The sequence below is a fragment of the Tetrao urogallus genome (genome assembly GCF_951394365.1).
Source record: "Tetrao urogallus genome assembly, chromosome: 1".
NCBI lineage: Eukaryota > Metazoa > Chordata > Aves > Galliformes > Phasianidae > Tetrao > Tetrao urogallus.
In genome coordinates, this window is record NC_136813.1 from 25,737,146 (window position 1) to 25,754,372 (window position 17,227).

The window sequence follows — 17,227 nt, forward strand, 5'->3', positions numbered from 1 at the left end:
CCTTTTTTTGTTGATTCACACAGTGCATCTAAACAGGTGAAATATGTGAATTCACTGAGTGACAGCATTTGCCCTACTTCTTTCTTAAGCTCCGCGAATAACAAACACGTTCAGAGACAGATTTTCTTAAAGCCTTGTTTGTACTTGAATGCCCATGCTTGTGACAAAGAGGATGTAAAAACGATGTTTTGTACAGTGTCTTTTCTAAGTCTTGGAAGGTGACTTACAGGAAGTTGTATTTTCACTTCATATTTCTCTGGAATATGGTTTGGGTAACAACAGGCTTCAAAAGAAGCACCACAGTGGGTAGAAGAATAGAAAATACTGTTTACTCTGTGTGAAGACAAGCTCACCAGTCAATGAGGCACTGATTCATGTGTGTGCTGATTCGGAAACAGTGGGAGCTCTTTGGCTCACTGTTCTTACTCCAAATTACTTCAAATGAGCAGGCTTGTCTTAACAGCTCACCCAGCGAAATTACCTTGCTGCAAGCTTGAAAACTGAATTCTTTTGAATGTTTTCTTTGAAACTGTTGCCTTTGTATTTCTACTTTCCAGCTGCCTTCCTGAGAGATGAGCTATAGTTCTTATTTTACTTTATAATATGTAGTTGCGTAAGAACTTGCACTGGGAACATGTCAGCTGGACCAGCTGGATGCAATTCTAGATATTCGTATTCAGTTTTCCACTTGTGTCTTCTGAAAGCCACATAGAAATACTTGATGTGCGTGTATCTGTGATCATGCATACAGTTCTTGAGCTGCTGTTCACTGTAAGTAGAACAGTTTTGCAATCTATTTTGCTTTATAGCCAGGGAGCCCAGGCAAGTAGTTATTCCTGCTGGTTGGCGTTGGACAGCTGATGGAGGCGCTGCTTCTGTAATCAGTAGAAAGGTAATAGTCAACAGTGTTCCCTGGAGCTACTCTTTCTCTTTATGTGAGAGATCCAAGAGTTCTAGAAACTGGAAAGCAGAAATAAGCTGAAGCTAAGTGGCAATACTCCAGAGGGTTTGCCTAATATGGCACAAGTAATCAGAATACAGGTTTGCTACGTTTTGGTTTAGCTCTGGGGACGGGCATTCTCTGTTCCCAACTACCATGAAACAAGCTGAGTGGAAACGAAAACATTCATGTCATATCCTTGCTTGTCAATTATTGTTGTGAACTGGGTGTGCTTCGTCTCACTTTTACCTCAGGGGGAAAATATCTTGACGCCTTCCAGGAATCTGGAGACTTTTCACTCTTCAATAATCAATAAACAAGTGTGAAGCATGAGGATCAACTCTGCTCTTCAGGCTGCTATTGATCTCACAGCAGGAGCTGCAGGTAATGCTGAGGGACAGTTTTAATACCTTTGATAAGTGCTTAAGCAGTTTCCCACTGCTTAGAGAAGTGAGGGGGAGTGGGTGGAAAAACTCACCTTCTGTATTTTAAGGATATGGAAGTAAAACAGCTGACCTTGGCTGGCAGAAGTTGCAGTGTCTCTGATGTTACTGTGCTGGTGATGTCCATGGACTCATTTGTGGTGGAAGGGGCCTCTAAAGGTCATCTTGTCCAAATCCCTAACAATGAACGGGGACATCCACAGCTGCATCCACGGCTGAGGGATGAACATTTTTTAAATCACCAGGGAAAGCAGTCTTTGAGATTCTAAGTTTCGTCTCTGGGTGACATGGAAAGAGCTATGTAGCAAAGCTTTTGTTTTTGGAGCAGGCTGAGTTACAGAGACACTAGTTTCTCGTAGAAGCTTATGTGATACCCAGGACTGATTAAATATTGGGATAGAATAGTTAATTTGATAATGTTCATAGGGAAAAGGCTGCAGAAGTTTATGTAAAGTGCTGTTATAACTGGTTTCAACAAATTCATCTTTTTTTGGCCATACTTTATCTATTGCAGTCATTCCTTTTATGACAGTGTTAATGGTGTTAAGTGTAGCTGTTAGAGGTCATCTGCCAGAGTGGAGTAAACCTCAGTCCACTGAGAAGGCAAAGAGTGACTTACAATAAGAGTTCAGTGTACCACCTTCATAAAGCATTTGGCCTTCCAACACATTTTGCCAGTGCTTTGTTAGTCTTTGTACAATGCTAAGGCAAGGTAACTCTCTGTTACACAGTTTTACTGTGAGGGAAGACTGTTTTTACTATTATTCCTTTATTGCCTCAGGAAAATCTATTTCTCTTAATCTGTTCACTCTGTGTTCTATATTTTTGTTGTTTCGGGGTTTGCTTATTTTTGCTTTTGTAGTGAATGAGGGTGGAGGTGTCTTTTTAAAGAGTAGCTGACAGCTGCTTTATTTTCCATGTTATCTGTGCAGTTCTTGACAGTTTTACTGATGTTCCTTGGTTCTTACCCAGGTGATGCGATTGCTTTTCTTCCCAGGACTTCAGCTAGAGAATACTGTTCTTAATTAACATCCAGGGCAGTGGAGAATGCTGACTTCTTGAGTTGAAGCCTTGTTTGTCTCTTCTTGTCTACTACAAGAGCTGAAAGCTAGCGTTAGCTGAGCAATCTATTTGCCTGGTGGTACTCTCATACAGGCAAAATGCACGCGCGTGGGGTTTGCCCATTTTGTTGTTTTTTGTTGTTGTTGCTTTGATATGTTTGTTTTGGGGTTTTTTCCCCAACAGAGATAAGAAAGTCTTAAAACTTTCAATGTCATTCTTTCTTATGGTATTGTTCTCCTTCTTTCAGATTTTTTTTCAATATGATTTCAGAGTTCTTAAATAATTGTACTTGTTCTTTGGTTTTCTTTGCTACTTTTGTTGTAATAGATGGTTCTGCCTGAGTGTTTATTTGCCACATTCTTTGCACATACTTGCTCAGTATTGCCTGTGTTCACTGGCTGTGCCTGTTACTGTTACACGTGTCTTTGCTCCCTTTAGCAAGTGTATTTAACAAGGCAAATAGCTTGTTCCTGAGCAAATGCATTACCTGATTTTACCTTCCTCTACAAATAATTTCAACTAGCTGATAAGTAGAGCTGTTCTGAGGCAAGTAAATTGTGAGCAGTAATAAATCAGTCATTTATGTGCCTGTGAGTCATAGTCCTTTGGCTAGGATCTGAGCTGCCTCTAATCACTTCTTTAAAGCAGGACTCTTCTCACCATGCTGCTGTTACTCTTAGGACCACACTTGCCTAAGCTTTCAAGCAGGATATTTGCAAGTTTGTTTTTACAGACATTCTGCTGCTGACTGGAAGAATTTTTTTTCCTTAATATTTGAGATATTAACCAGGACTTTTTGCCTTGAGGTTCCAAAGTTCATTGCTGTACTTGATTGGGCTTCTCATGCCTTTTCCGAAGATGCTGTAAGAAGAGCACTTTCTCTTTTTAGAACAACCATTCGGTCAGCTCCCAATTTTCCAGCTTTGGATTCTCAAAGCCATTGCTGATTATCTTGGTCTTCTTCCAACAGCCATTATTTTATGACCTGTATATTTTAGGTCTACCCTTACACAGGAACCTAACACTTGTCCTGGAGATACCTTTCTTGGCTTTCCTGCAAGTGGCATTTGCTGAGCCTTTCCAGAGTTCTCATCATCTGAGGCTTACATGGCTGTTACTTGGTTATCCCTCCCAGAGCAGGCAGCTCTTCATACTTCCCTGTGTAACTTACTCTGAAACTTGCAGTGATCCATGTGGTTGAGAATCAGGTTTTGTGAGAGCTGGGTTCCTGAATTCTTAGAGGCCCAAAACGCCTTTTTGCAGAGGAACAGCAATAAGTGTGCTTACAAAGAGTAAAATGGGTTGAGAATAACCCTGGTTAAACAACCATTTGCTTACACTTTGTCTCTCAGAAGAAAAATAACTGCTTATATGCACACACTTGTTTTTACTTCAGTGTCTTGAGCTGGATTTACAGATAAATATTTCAATTCAGCAATAAAGAAAAAAAACACCATCTGCCCTCTTTAGGGCACGTTCGTGTCAATGGTACTATATAGAAAGGTCAGGTTCTGTTGTAGGATGTCCCTTCTTTTTAAAAGCAAAGCCCTGTAACAGACACCTTTCATGTGCTTCCTGTTAGCTGTCAGCTCCCAGCAGGTTGCTACCAATGTACTCCTGTAATTCTTATTGATAAGTTATGTGTAACTTTTTCTGTAGACTACTGAATTGAATTTCACAGAAGAATATTATAGTGAGGGCAAAGTGGTTATTGACAACACTGATGGAAGTATCTCACAAGTTTGTACAAGGGTATTGACCTTGCAATTCAGTTTGGAAAAGATAACAGCTTAGGAAACTTTGCCCTCTTGCCCTTTTTAACTTCTCCTGGATGCACTGTTCCAGTATATATGAATACAAGTAAAGAAACTTCATCTCAAGTTTTGAAGGGGAGGACCTAAAACTTTGGTTCTCAATTTATAATGTGTCATCAGTTTTTAGCAGTCTCAGCAGTGCTCCTCTTGTCCTGGAGGAATCTGCCTCTCCTGATTACAAATCATTCAGTTTTGTTATTGCTGGAACACAGTATCAGATAGCTTCTGATCCACCGCATTAATAAGTGAAAACATTGCTTTTTAACTTATCACAAATGCCTTGATTGCCAAAGAATAGCTCTAATTCAGTACTCCTTTGTAGAACTGATCAATGTAGATGCTTGCTTTTATTACAGTAGAGACATTCTTACTGAGAATCAAGCTATTAGTCTTTCTATGCATGATTTTTTGTCCTCAGGTGACTAAGTTCACCACTGACAATAGATGCTATTGTGCTAAATTTAGTGCAGTTGTCTTTTCCTGCAGAGAACTGATTCGTCTTTGCTTTCTGCATGACTTTTCTAGCAGTGTTTGTGTGCAGAGCCTTCAGTCACTCTCTTAACTTCCACTGCTTGCTTAGGTGGGACAGCCTGCGTGGTGACTGGCCAGCCCTTCGACACAGCGAAGGTGAAGATGCAGACGTTCCCTGACATGTACAAAGGAATTGTTGACTGTTTTGTGAAAACCTACAAACAAGTGGGATTTCGAGGCTTCTACAAGGGGACCACACCTGCTCTGGTAGCCAACGTTGCGGAGAACTCTGTTCTTTTCATGTGCTATGGGTTCTGCCAACAAATTGTGCGGAAAATTGTTGGAGTAGACAGGAAAACAAAGCTCAGGTTAGTAACAGCAGTCTGTTTTGTATTTAAAATGAACTTGGGTGGGGAAAAATTACAGAACTGCTACTTGCAGACATTTTCTAGGTGCAACTGGTATCCCAGGTATCTTTCTGCCAATAATGCAGCGTAGTGTGTTTTGAAATGTAGGTCTTCATGCTAGGATATGGTGTCTTACTATGTCAGAGCCATCTCATGGCTGAAGCTGACTGGTTTAGATGTTCACAACTCAGCTGAAATGCTCAAGACCTGGAACACTTTACCAAAGAACTGAGCGTTGCAACTTACAATTCCCAAGCTGTTCTGATTGTACAGGGGAGATCACAGAATCACAGAATTGTAGGGGTTGGAAGGGACCTCCAGAGATCATTATGTCCAACCCCCAGATAATGGTTCCTCTTACAGGGAAACATACTGAGGGGAAAGAATGCTCTGTTATTGAATGGTTTTATTGAATGTTATTTTTTTTCCCTCAAGTTTCAAAGGTACTTGAATTACTTCAAAGTAATATTGATTAGACCAGAGGATCCTTTAAGCACAATGTGTTGTCTACAGTACTGGCAATAAGTGGTTGCCTAATAGATGAGAAAGAAGAGAGAAAATATTTAATGCTTCCTCTGAGTCCTGTCAGTTTGTGTTCTTAGTTCAGAAGATTTCTTGATCCCGATGTGATTTTTAATCAGTGACTTTGGATCTCTTTCAAAGCACTTGTTCAGTCTCCCCTTGAGTTCTTATAAGGTCCTGCCCCAGGTGGTAATTATTAATTCTGTAACTGGAAGAGATGGGGAGCAGCTGGTGTTCTGCCACCTTTTCCAGATCATTTGGATCTCATAGATACCTGTCTGGATTTTCTAGATTTCTATTTCTCTGTGCCTCTCCTCTCACCCAAGTCTCTTTGTAGGTAGAAGCCTTCCTGGTGAGTGAACAATCAAAGCTGTTCCTTTAGCTGCCCTAGCTGCCTTTCTCTGAAACTACTGTAGTGCCAAAGCATCTGGGTTTTAAGCTCATGAGACCAGAGCTGTGCAGAAAATTCACAGCGTGAACAAGCCGTGGATTTATGCACTGGCCTAATGATGATAATCTCCTTCTAGCTTGGATGGCTTTTCTCCAGTTGTCTCAATTCCAGCAGTCTGTGTGCCTCACTCTTAAGCATCTCTCAAGCTATGTTTTCAGTTCAGCAGTGAGAATAAGTGCACCTTCTCCATCTGTGTGCTGCCCCACTGTGTATAAGAGACTAACTACAGTTTTCCTAGCTCAATTTATTCCAAGATGCAAGGCTGAGCCTCATTCAGCTTTTTTTAATAGCTTTATTCTGACTCGTGTCAATTGGCATCTTCAGAAGTAGCTGGGGGAGGTCATGATTTTGTTTTAGATCTGACATGACATGGACAGCTACCTGAGTGAAGCCTCCCCCAGCTGTCTAAAAGTGGTGTTACATCTGGTGTTCCCTGCTGCCCGTATTAAGTTGTGCTATATCTTAATACTGAGGCCTGATAGGAGCAAATATGAGATGCTGAAACATATCTAATGTGTTGCCACCAATCCTCATTTTGGAAGAGCCAAGAAGAATTTGTAGTATGCCATTGGGATGGGGATGGGGGGTAGAAGCTGAGGTGGATGTCTTTCAAATGAGACAAATAAACAACTCCAACTCCTCCACTGCCTTTGCTGTTTAGAAAATGTTGTGCTGTCTTACCTTGAAACAGAAAACTTATAAAGGCACAAACTGAGGTGAACCTGACCTTACAGTTACCAAAGCAGTTGCTACCTTAGCTTTGTTTTAGTTTTTGTTTTGTTTTTGTTTAGATTTTGTTTAGATTTTTGGTAGTATGTCCAAATGGCTTGGAAGTAAGCTTTCCTCCCTCTGTTCAGGAATACCCTGGTCAAAACACTCTCAAGGACAGTTGCAAAATGACACTTTCTCCAGTTGAAGAAATACGTGCCACTGATACACAAGTCAAAAAGAAAACAAATAAAATGCTGAATTCCAGTTCTCTTTTGGTATCCATTAAGTCCAACCAAACTGATCTCATCCCATGCTAAAGTCTAAACTGAGGCACCTATTATTCTTGTTCACCTCGGTTTGACTTTCTCAGTACGTGACAAGTCATCTTAAGTAGATTACTTTCTTTGCAAAACAAGGAAAAAAAACATTGGTAGAAGAAGCAGCAGTGTTAAAGAGTGGACAGTTCTTGTTCCCATGCTGTATATTCAAAACTTTCCAGAAAAAATAATTACTCGAGTTGAGAGTGAACTTGAACAGGATTGAAGGCTTACCACTTGTGCCTTGAGACTCTCTATGCAGAAGACCAAAGCCTAGACAGCAGGCCTCACTGACCTGTTGTATGTAGAATTAAATGTCAGGATAGGTAGAAGTGGAAGAGATCTGAATTATGGTGAAGTCTTGTTCTAGCTCTTCACATGTATCAGAACTCTCTTTAAGTCTGACAATGTCTAGGGTTTTTTTCCCCTTGAAAGAGGGGAAACTACTTTAGCATGCAGTTAGGAGGCACCTCTTCCATGTTTCCATATCCTGATTCTTTATTGTATAACTCTATTGTCTTGTTTTAGCTCCTCGGTGAATACGGGGCTTAGCCACAGTTTGTTTTTACTCTGCCTTGCTCTGTCTTTTCCTATAGTGGATTTCTTCTCTGGTCCCTGTTATATCAAACTGTGTGTGCTGCAGGAGAATTATGTGACCAGAGTTGTCATTCCATATTTACTGCATATTACTTAATTGCTGCTCTGCAAAATTGACTTCTTCCGGTCTGATTGTTCTTGTCACTGCCATATCTGAATATGTCAGAAGCTTTATCTCATGTTGTGATTTAGGTTTCACAATGCTTTTGTGGGCTGAGAAGTTGCAGCTGTAATCTCTTGATACTGTGGGTGTTTAAAACCACGCACAGGGCAGATGTCTCCTTTGCATGGGAAGAGGTTCTGTGCAGCAGCAATGCCAGTCCCTGCTGTACTGCTCCCCAGGTTCTGAAAGAAGGGAGAAGCCCTGCTTGTTTTTCTGCACTGTTGTCCAAAAAATTCTTTCATATCCTTGTCAGTGGTATTGACAGTGGGGTTGAGTGCACCCTCTGCAAGTCTGGGGATGGCACCAAGCTGTGGGGTGTGGTAGACAGCAGCAGAGAGACAAGATGCCATCCAGAGGGACCTAGACAGGCTCCAGCAATGGGCCCAGGAGAACAACCTCATGAGGTTCAATGAATTCAAGTGCAGGATCTTGCACCTGGGTCAAGGCAACATCCATTAACAGTACAAGCTTGAGGATGAGAGGATTGAGCACAGCCCTGCTGAAAAGGACCTGAGGGTACTGGTGGATGGGAAGCAGGACATGAGCCAGCAGTGTGCCCTCACAGCCCAGAAAGCCAACTGTACCCTGGGCTGCATCAAAAGCAGTGTGGCCAGCAGGATGAGGGAGCAGTCCTACCCTTCTGCTCTGCTCTGCTCTGTGAGACCTCACCTGGAGTACTGCATCCAAATGTGGAGTCCTCAGTGCAGCAGAGACATGAACCTGTTAGAGTGTGTCCTGGGGAGGGCCAAAAAATTATCCAAGAGATGGAACACCTCTCCTACAAGGGCAGGCTGAGAGAGCTGGGGCTGTTCAGACTGGAGAAGAGAAGGCTTTGGGGAGACCTGAGAGCAGCCTTTTGGTCACTAAAGGGGAGCTACGGAAAAGAAGGGGACAGACTCTTTATGAGGGTCTGTGGTGACAGAACAAGGGCTTCAAGCTCAAAGAGGGTAGATATAGGTTGGATATAAGGAAAAAGTCTTTTACAGTGAGGGTGGTGAGGCAGTGGAACAGGTTACCCAGAGATGTGGTGGCTGCCTTGTCCCTGGAGACTTTCAGGTGTAGGCTGGATCAACCTGATGGAGCTGTGGTATCCCTGTTCTCTGCAGGGGAGTTGGACTAGATGACCTTTAAAGATCCCTTTTAACTCTAAGGATTCTCTGATTCTATCTAGCATACCTCTGCAGGAGCCTGTTCAGATGTATTGTAAAGCAGTGCAATCCTGAAGTGCCAGCCTCTGATTCCTGGCAGCTCACCAGCGTTCTTTGCAGTATGGTTAAAATCACCAAGTCCCAAACGTGTAATGCCGTGAGTTCACAGCTTGCAGTGCTGTCTTATTCAACAGCATGGTTTATGTTTGTCTGCACTGTGTCCAATTCACGTGGTTGCATTTGTGGCAGCATGTCTATTGTGGTCCACTCTGCCTTAGTTTCAGACTTGTAGCATCTCCCACCAAAATCCTTTATTGTTACTGCCAAGGTGAATTTGAGTACAGGGTGTCATGGTTTCATGTTTTTTGGCTTTTTTGGGTTTCAGTATTCCACATCAAAACATCATGTAGTGTACGGGGCATTTAAGTGTTAATGCCCCAATCCCAGGTACCTATCCCTGTACATTACAGCAGTCGTGGGATCTGGCCCTTCTGGGTTGGGGGGGCGCTCTCTTGCTGCCTTGCAGTGGGTGCTGGAGGTGCTTTCCTAGCTGTTCTAAGCTTTTCAGGTTTGACTCGGTCCCGGGAACTCTCTCTCTCTCATCTTGTCTGATTTATTAATCTCAGTTTCAATTAAATTGTATTATATTGTGTTATCTTGTATTCCGATATCGTAGTAAAATAAGTTTTCCTCCATAGATTGTTGCTGCTGTTTTTTTCCTCCCTTCCTTCCTTCCAATTTTGTGGGACTGGGATGGGGGGGAAGGGCAGAGGCCTACTGCCCCCCTGTCACAGACATAGATTGATCTAGTCAACTCTGTGACAGATTTTGGTGGAGAATGCGGGCACAGCTGCTTTTTAGCTTTTAGTACGAATCTCTCTCTCTGCTCTTAGAGAGCTTCGTTAAGGAGCATTATCAGTACTTCAGGTTTCCGTGCTGGAAAACCTGACCTTGTGTCATGGTTTTATGTTTTTCCTTTTGCCTTTTGCCATGATGGTGGTTCTGAGGAGGGCCCCTCGCCTGGATCTTCCTCCACCTCCTCCTCCTCTTCTTCTCTTTTTCGTTCAAGACGCGAAGACACTCGTTTCCATTTCTTACCCTCCACAGGAGCAACTGGCATTGTTATTGGTGTCTCCTGTGATTGATTAGATTTGACTTGGAGATTTTCCCTTTTGGCTTGAACCTCAGCTTGGAAACTCTCTCTCTCCAGAATGGTATTATATAGGGCACAGTAAGCACAAGCCAAACCCCAAATAAATTGTACCTCCTTAGATTTATGTAAGCCGCATCGTCCCTGACTCAAATACTGGCTTAGTTTCTCGGGATCCCACAGGTGTTCAAGAGTAAAATCCCATGACACTGCGGGTCCCCATGCTTCTAAGACCTTTCCTAAACCTCTGCATATTCCCTGCCAGTCATCATTCTCTGGTTTTGGAGGAGACTCCTTCCCCTTATTATGAGTGCGTTGGAATATAATCAGGGAAATTAATAACATGCACACCAACATGAGTATTAATTCAAGATTCAAAAAACGTGTGATAAACTGAGAAGAAAGCCTGGAGACTGGTCTGAACATCGTGTTGTTTGTAAGATCAGCTATTCCATTTGGGACGTAGTTGTTTGTAAAATTAGCCATTCTGTCTGTGATGTAAATGTCAAATTACAAATCATACCACATTGCATGTAGGTATAATACAGGTGTTTCCATCAGTGCCCTTAGGCAGTTATATATGAACACAATTCCACAACAAGTAATTATGTGATTGATTATTGGCCAGTAGGTTGTGAGTAACACCATTGCTTTTAATCCTTTACACAGCGCCCCCACGATAAAGAATGGGTTCATCGCTGGTGCCTGCTAAAAAGGGGTTAATGAATTGAAGCTAACAAGAGGAGGGGAAAAAAAAAAAGAAAAGAAAAGAAAAGAAAAAGGCAGTACCCAGACTAAGCAGTGCTCAAAGATTACAAATATCCCAGAATGCTGGCAGTATGCCTAGTCTTTTGAGGTGTCACGGAGTTGACTAGATCAATCTACATCCATGACAGGGGGCTGTAGGCCTCTGCCCTTCCCCCCCACCCCAGTCCCACAAAATAGGAAGGAAAGAAGGGAGGAAAAGAGCAGCAGCAGCAACAATCTATGGAGGAAAACTTATTTTACTACGATATCGGAATACAAGATAACACAATATAATACAATTTAATTGAAACTGAGACTAATAAATCAGACAAGATGAGAGAGAGAGAGTTCCCGGGACCGAGTCAAACCTGAAAAGCTTGGAACAGCTAGGAAAGCACCTCCAGCACCCACTGCAAGGCAGCAAGAGAGCGCCCCCCCACCCGGAAGGGCCAGATCCCGTGACTGCTGTAATGTACAGGGATAGGTACCTGGGAGTGGGGCAGTGACACTTAAATGCCCCGTACACTACATGATGTTTTGATGTGGAATACTGGAACCCAAAAAATAAAAAGCATGGAACCATGACACAGGGATACCTACCTAAGGCAGTTATTGCTCATACTCTCTTTGCAGCAGTAAGAAGTCCCCAGATCTACGCAGCTCATAGGAATTCTTGTAAAAGCCAAGGGGAAGGTTTGATTGTGTTAATTCCTCTGCTGTTGCTAAATCAAAAAAGGGTAAAGGTTGCACTATGTCTTTTCAGGTTTCAAAAGGTTGTATTCAAGGTGGATATGAAAATGGGATGAGTTTTGTTATCTATCTCCATATTTCACACTACCATTCTCCTCTATTGGGGCTCCTTCCCCAGGGCTGTCCTTCAGTCTGTCGGTAACATTTAGGATGCACATTTGGATGCTGCCTGTCAGTAACGGCTGTGCACTCAGAGCTTTGTGCCTTCCTCTCTTGCAGTGACCTACAGAATGCTGCCGCGGGCTCCTTCGCCTCTGCCTTTGCCGCACTTGCCCTGTGCCCCACAGAGCTGGTGAAGTGCCGGCTGCAGGCCATGCACGAAATGCAGTTGTCAGGGAAGATAACGCAGGGACAGAAGTAAGTGTTGCTCACGTTCAGTGCCTCTGAGTCCTCTGTGTGTGTGTTTATTGTTTTTAATTGCCGTCTCGGCAGTGCCACACTGGTAACACGCTGTTAGCCAGAGAAGAGCTGTGATGGGAGGGTCATGGCCCATGCTTGGAGACCCCACAGGCACTGGTAAAGATGGTGCCAAGGACAGACTGTAGGCAGAACCCAGTTCTAAGTTCTATGTGGGCCCTGTTCTCTGCACACTCGTCTAACACTTAATGGTTTCTTGTCCGTAATCTTGTTATTGAGTCACTAAGCATCACTAACTGGATCAATCTCTCCCTCAGTACAGTTTGGGCAGTAGTGAAGAGCGTTATCCAAAGGGATGGCCCCCTCGGGTTCTACCGCGGCCTGTCGAGCACCTTGCTGCGGGAAGTCCCCGGCTATTTCTTCTTCTTTGGGGGGTATGAACTGAGCCGGACGTTCTTTGCCTCTGGGAGATCGAAAGATGAATTGGGTACGGTGCCCTTTTCAGGTGGATTCCAGCATGCTGTCACGGGGTTCGTAAGGGAGAGGGTGAATCTGCGAGGGATGATGCACAGCAGATATAAAACAAAGGGAACCGGATATACGGAATACAGAGATCTGCACTTTGTGCATCAACAGTAATCAATTACTGAAATCATCCTCTTCTAATGATGCAGGATGCACTGTAAATGGAAAACATATGCAGTAATATAACAGTAATATTTACACCACTGTGTAACATCTCTGAACTGTTTCTTCTCAGCGGCTGTTTGGAATGAGATTTGAAGTCTTCTGCAGCACTGCATTGTACAAATAAATGTTTATGCTGACCTGTAGAGGTCATTAAAGTGACAGTAAGAGAACATATTAAAAATCAGACATTAAGAAATGAGATGCCAACAGAGAATAGTCATTGTTTGTCTCCTTCTCAAAGATTGAACAATAATACTTTGTCTTGCTGGGAGGCTCTACTTCAGCTGTGTGTATTCTAAACCCTGTTGTTGCAAAACATTCATTAAAATGTGATCTGAAACACAAAGTGACTTTGCATCATGAACAATGATTGATCACATAATAATTTCACTGTGCCAAGTAAAACTCTCTAAGGTGATCAGCATCACAATGTGGTGTTTCTCTTAACTGTTTCATAATTAACACTAGAAAGTGATTAAAGGTGTGAAAGGAGTGGAGTTAATTTGGTTAATAGTCAAAACAGAGCTCTGAGCTGTGCTTTCTTAGCATGGCCAATGAACTATAAAGCATTCCTTTGTAACCTTTGAGCTTCTGGCTAGACCTGAAATATAGCAGTGGCTTAAAATTAACTTAGAGCTTTCTGAGGAAGCACAAACTGCTCTTCTTTTGTGAGATCCTCTGTGTTCTCTTTGACTTCTGTAGTTGAAATAATGCAGTGTGTATGTTGCAAATGTTTTGTGGTGTGCCTAAAAGCTCGCTTCTTAACCCTAGGTCCCATTCCTTTGCTGCTCAGCGGAGGTTTTGGAGGCAGCTGTCTGTGGATTGCTGTGTATCCTGTGGACTGTGTCAAATCTAGAATTCAGGTTCTGTCAATGACTGGAAAGCAAGCGGGCTTCATGGGAACATTTGTAACTGTTGTGAGAACTGAAGGTAAGTGTGCAGGAGATTGAGAGAAGCTCTAGGGCTACGTTTTCAAACATATTCAGCACCAAAAGCAGCTTAATAAACCTTGTCCATTGATAATGTGTTAGAGACTTTCATTAACAGTTCCTAGCAGAACTATTGTTGCTTCTCTTAGTTTGAGAATCTTGGATTCTAGAAGTTGAGACCTACTTCATTCTTCTCTGCTTGTTGAGTCAGGAAGCAATTCCCTTAAAGCTAACAAAAGCTGATTAAGCATTAAAATCAGACAAGTAAATTTCATTACTTATGCATAAAACCTGAAGGAAGCAGTTAAAGAAGTGTGCTGAAATTACCTCTAGAAGTTGATTTACGACTGACTGCAGGCTGTTTGATAAATCGGTCTGATCTGGACTGGCAACTTGGAGCTTCTACCTAAGCATGTCCTCTGTGGAAAAAGCCTGGAGCAGGCACTCCAGAAGTGGTGTAAGAACATAAATGGCAGTAGATGCGATTCCTGACCCTGATACTGAGGAAGATAGTCAGCAGAGCAGGGGTATTTTGTGGCTCAGGGGTATCCTGCATCCTCTAGTGACAAAAGTAGCCTTCTGAAGACTCCATCATGCCTGAGATGTGTCTCATGTAAGCAACAAAAGTTAAAAAGCTAAGCTCCTGTTAGTACTGTAAGATGCTCCTGTATCAGTACCCAGCAGCTCTCTAGTTAACTGCTACAGCAAGGACTTCAGTTGTGTGTGGCTGTGTGTACATGTGCAGAACCGTAACTTAAGTGCCCTTGAAAGGTGAAAGCATAGGAGTTGATGATAAAAGGCATTATAATGAATTGCTAACCAGCTGTAATTTCATTTCCAGGTGTACTTGCCTTGTATTCTGGACTAAAGCCAACTATGATCCGTGCATTCCTGGCCAATGGGGCACTGTTCCTTGCCTATGAGTACAGTCGGAAACTTATGATGAAACAGATAGATTCTTACTGATACCTTCTAGCAAACAGATCAACCCTTTAAATAAACAATCAAAAAGGACTCATCATGATCTGAGAGCATTACCAGATCACTGACCTGATTTTAGGAACTCAATTCCAGTTTAGGATTTGTAATCTTTTAAATTCAAATGATTTTTATGGAGAGGTGTATATGCTTCTTGAAATGAGCTGGCAGGACTGTCTCCATCTTGCAGATTCTGCACTGGGTATGCTGCACATCATAAATGCCTGCCTGTAATGGTGCTAAAAAGACACATTGGTTTTTAATGTTACAGACAGAACAGGCTGTGATTTGTTTGAGAGGAGCATTGCTTTAGAGCCTGGGCTGTGACTGCTGCATTTCCCATTTCTTGCTAGCAGTATCTGATTCCAAGTAATTCCAATCTTGTCTAATCTTACTGAGTGTGGCTGTCATTTTCTAGCTCCCTTCCGCCCTATGACTGTCTATGATTGTTGCAGCTGGTTCCTGACTTCGTACTCTGACACACTGATGGCCTTAGAGAAGCTAGAAGCTTTCACCCCCTGCTTTTACAGTCCTATGATCTAGAGCTGAGGTAGGGTTGCATTTGAGATAAAATATGAAGTTTTTGGGTGTAAGGAGACAAGGCAGCATTTGTGACAATTGTTTGCTGCAGGCAGTGCTAAAGTATTATAAATGTCACTGAACTAAACTAACATAGGAGGGCTACTGGAAACAGCTGCTTGTTGAAAGCACGGAGTTGTAATGTGCGAGCTCAGGGTTGGGTCACCTTGATGTAGATGAGCCTGTGCTGGAAGGAGAGGAAGCTGAAGAGGAAGAAAAAGCCAGAGCCAAGTTCTTGAAGACAGCTAATATCATGGGCTTCAATTTACGTCAACTGGAGTCCTGCCACATGTGCCACTTGCTGCAGCTCTTCAGTTAAGTGGAAAGCACTTGTCTCGGGCCATTCACATCACTCTCAGGACTGAAGGGCACATATGCTTTCTCCTGGCATTTGCTTAAATATGCAATTTAAGGCCAGTTAGTGTTACCCAAAATGAGATTGTAGCACCTACTTTTCTAGTTGCTTCCTTCCTTTTCTTTAAGAAAGCAGCCTGCTGCCAAGCCTGGACGAAGACAAAGCAAATCCCAGTACAGTGCAGTTCACAAATCAAACCTGGAGGCGTTGAGAGAGATGTTACCTATGTGATGGTGTGACATACTCACCTTTGGACACAGCCACCTTTTTGGCTAGCAGCACTTTGACATATCACATAGAAATTAGCAACTTGTTACAGCACCTAGAACATGCCAGTAAGTGGCAGTTTCATACTACAGCCTGTTTCATATCTCCAGAAAGAGGAAAAAGCTGTAGACACAGAGAAAAACATCTCACTGCCTCTCGTGATGGAGTCCAAGTACAGTGGAAGGGGCTACTAGTCTCTGGTGGAAGGTGGTTACTGCAGGTCCACAGACCCTTTTTGTTTCTTCAGCCTTCAGGAGCAGAACAAACCACTCTCACCTGAGGAGCAGTTACAAACAGTGCATGGCTGAAGAGGCTGTAGTGTCTATTGCACAACTTTACCTCAACTCACTGGTACCTGTGGCAGTAACACTGCACAAAGTCAGTTCTTTAAAAAGGAGCTTGTGGCAAAGGCTTGAATAATTCAGGTACAAGGGTTGGATTTCAGGAGTCTTAAGCTTCCTGCTTTCTGAAGTTGTTTATCCAAGAGAAATAATATCAAATGTCATTATTATTACAACTGCATACAAAGATAACAGAATCCATACCAGGGGAATACTGAAATCTATGTCTTAGATTTGTCTTTGCTTTCATTGTATAAAGCTCAGTTGCAATATCTAATTACTAATAAAAAAAAAAAAAAAGCTTCAAGAGAAGCAGGAGTTTCAGAACCACTGACAGCAGGAAGTTGGTGACATGAACAGAGAGTTTACCTTTCAGGGTTGAACCAAGCAGTAACTTCTATGGCTGCAATTAAGCTGCACACATGTATGGGTTGTTCAGCTGAGAACTTCATAATGTTGTTACAGGAATTCATAGCAATAAAGTTTGATTCAACTGAGTAGCAGGCTTTGCCCTTCAGTAACACTCAGCTTGTCAGCTTGTGTTATTTTCCTGCCAGTAGCTCAGTACAGGGAAACTTGGGTCACATAAGACCCCCCGAAGCAAAGGATGAGTGTCCACTACGCTGAAGCCAGAGGTTACTGCTCTAGGAAGTTCAGAAACTACTGCTAGCAGTCTTTGGATCCCTGAAATGAGATGCAGCACAGCACTTGTACTTATTTTGTTACTTGTTCCTGCTTATAATATGGAAGTGCATACTTCAGCTGGACAAAAACCCCTGACTTCTTGCTGTGAGAGCCTTCACGAGCAGGACAGAGAACCTTAAATGCCCTGCAGCTGATTAGAAAGGACAGTTTAGGTGAATGCTATCTCACTGCCAGAGCTGAGCTAGAAGGAACTCAGTCATCAGACACTTCCAGCTGCAATAAAACAGCATTGGATTCCAGCTCCTAGTAAGCTCGGTCTGCACTGGAGGGCCCTGCCTGCTGCCTTACTCGGTCGCCCTCTAGCGAGGGAACTTTGGCCTCACGCCTTTATAA

The 17,227-nt window shown here is 42.8% G+C and overlaps 1 protein-coding gene across 1 annotated transcript; it reads left to right on the top strand.

The window, feature by feature from the left end:
- Positions 1-1,269: 1,269 nt before the first annotated feature.
- On the top strand, positions 1,270-14,635 carry SLC25A15 (solute carrier family 25 member 15; the record flags this gene model as incomplete). Its single annotated transcript, XM_079549601.1, has 6 exons — positions 1,270-1,324; positions 4,840-5,098; positions 11,913-12,050; positions 12,368-12,537; positions 13,512-13,670; positions 14,511-14,635. The coding sequence occupies 6 exons, from the start codon at positions 1,270-1,272 to the stop codon at positions 14,633-14,635; spliced, it is 906 nt and encodes a 301-aa protein (XP_079405727.1).
- Between the last annotated feature and the right edge of the window lie 2,592 nt (positions 14,636-17,227).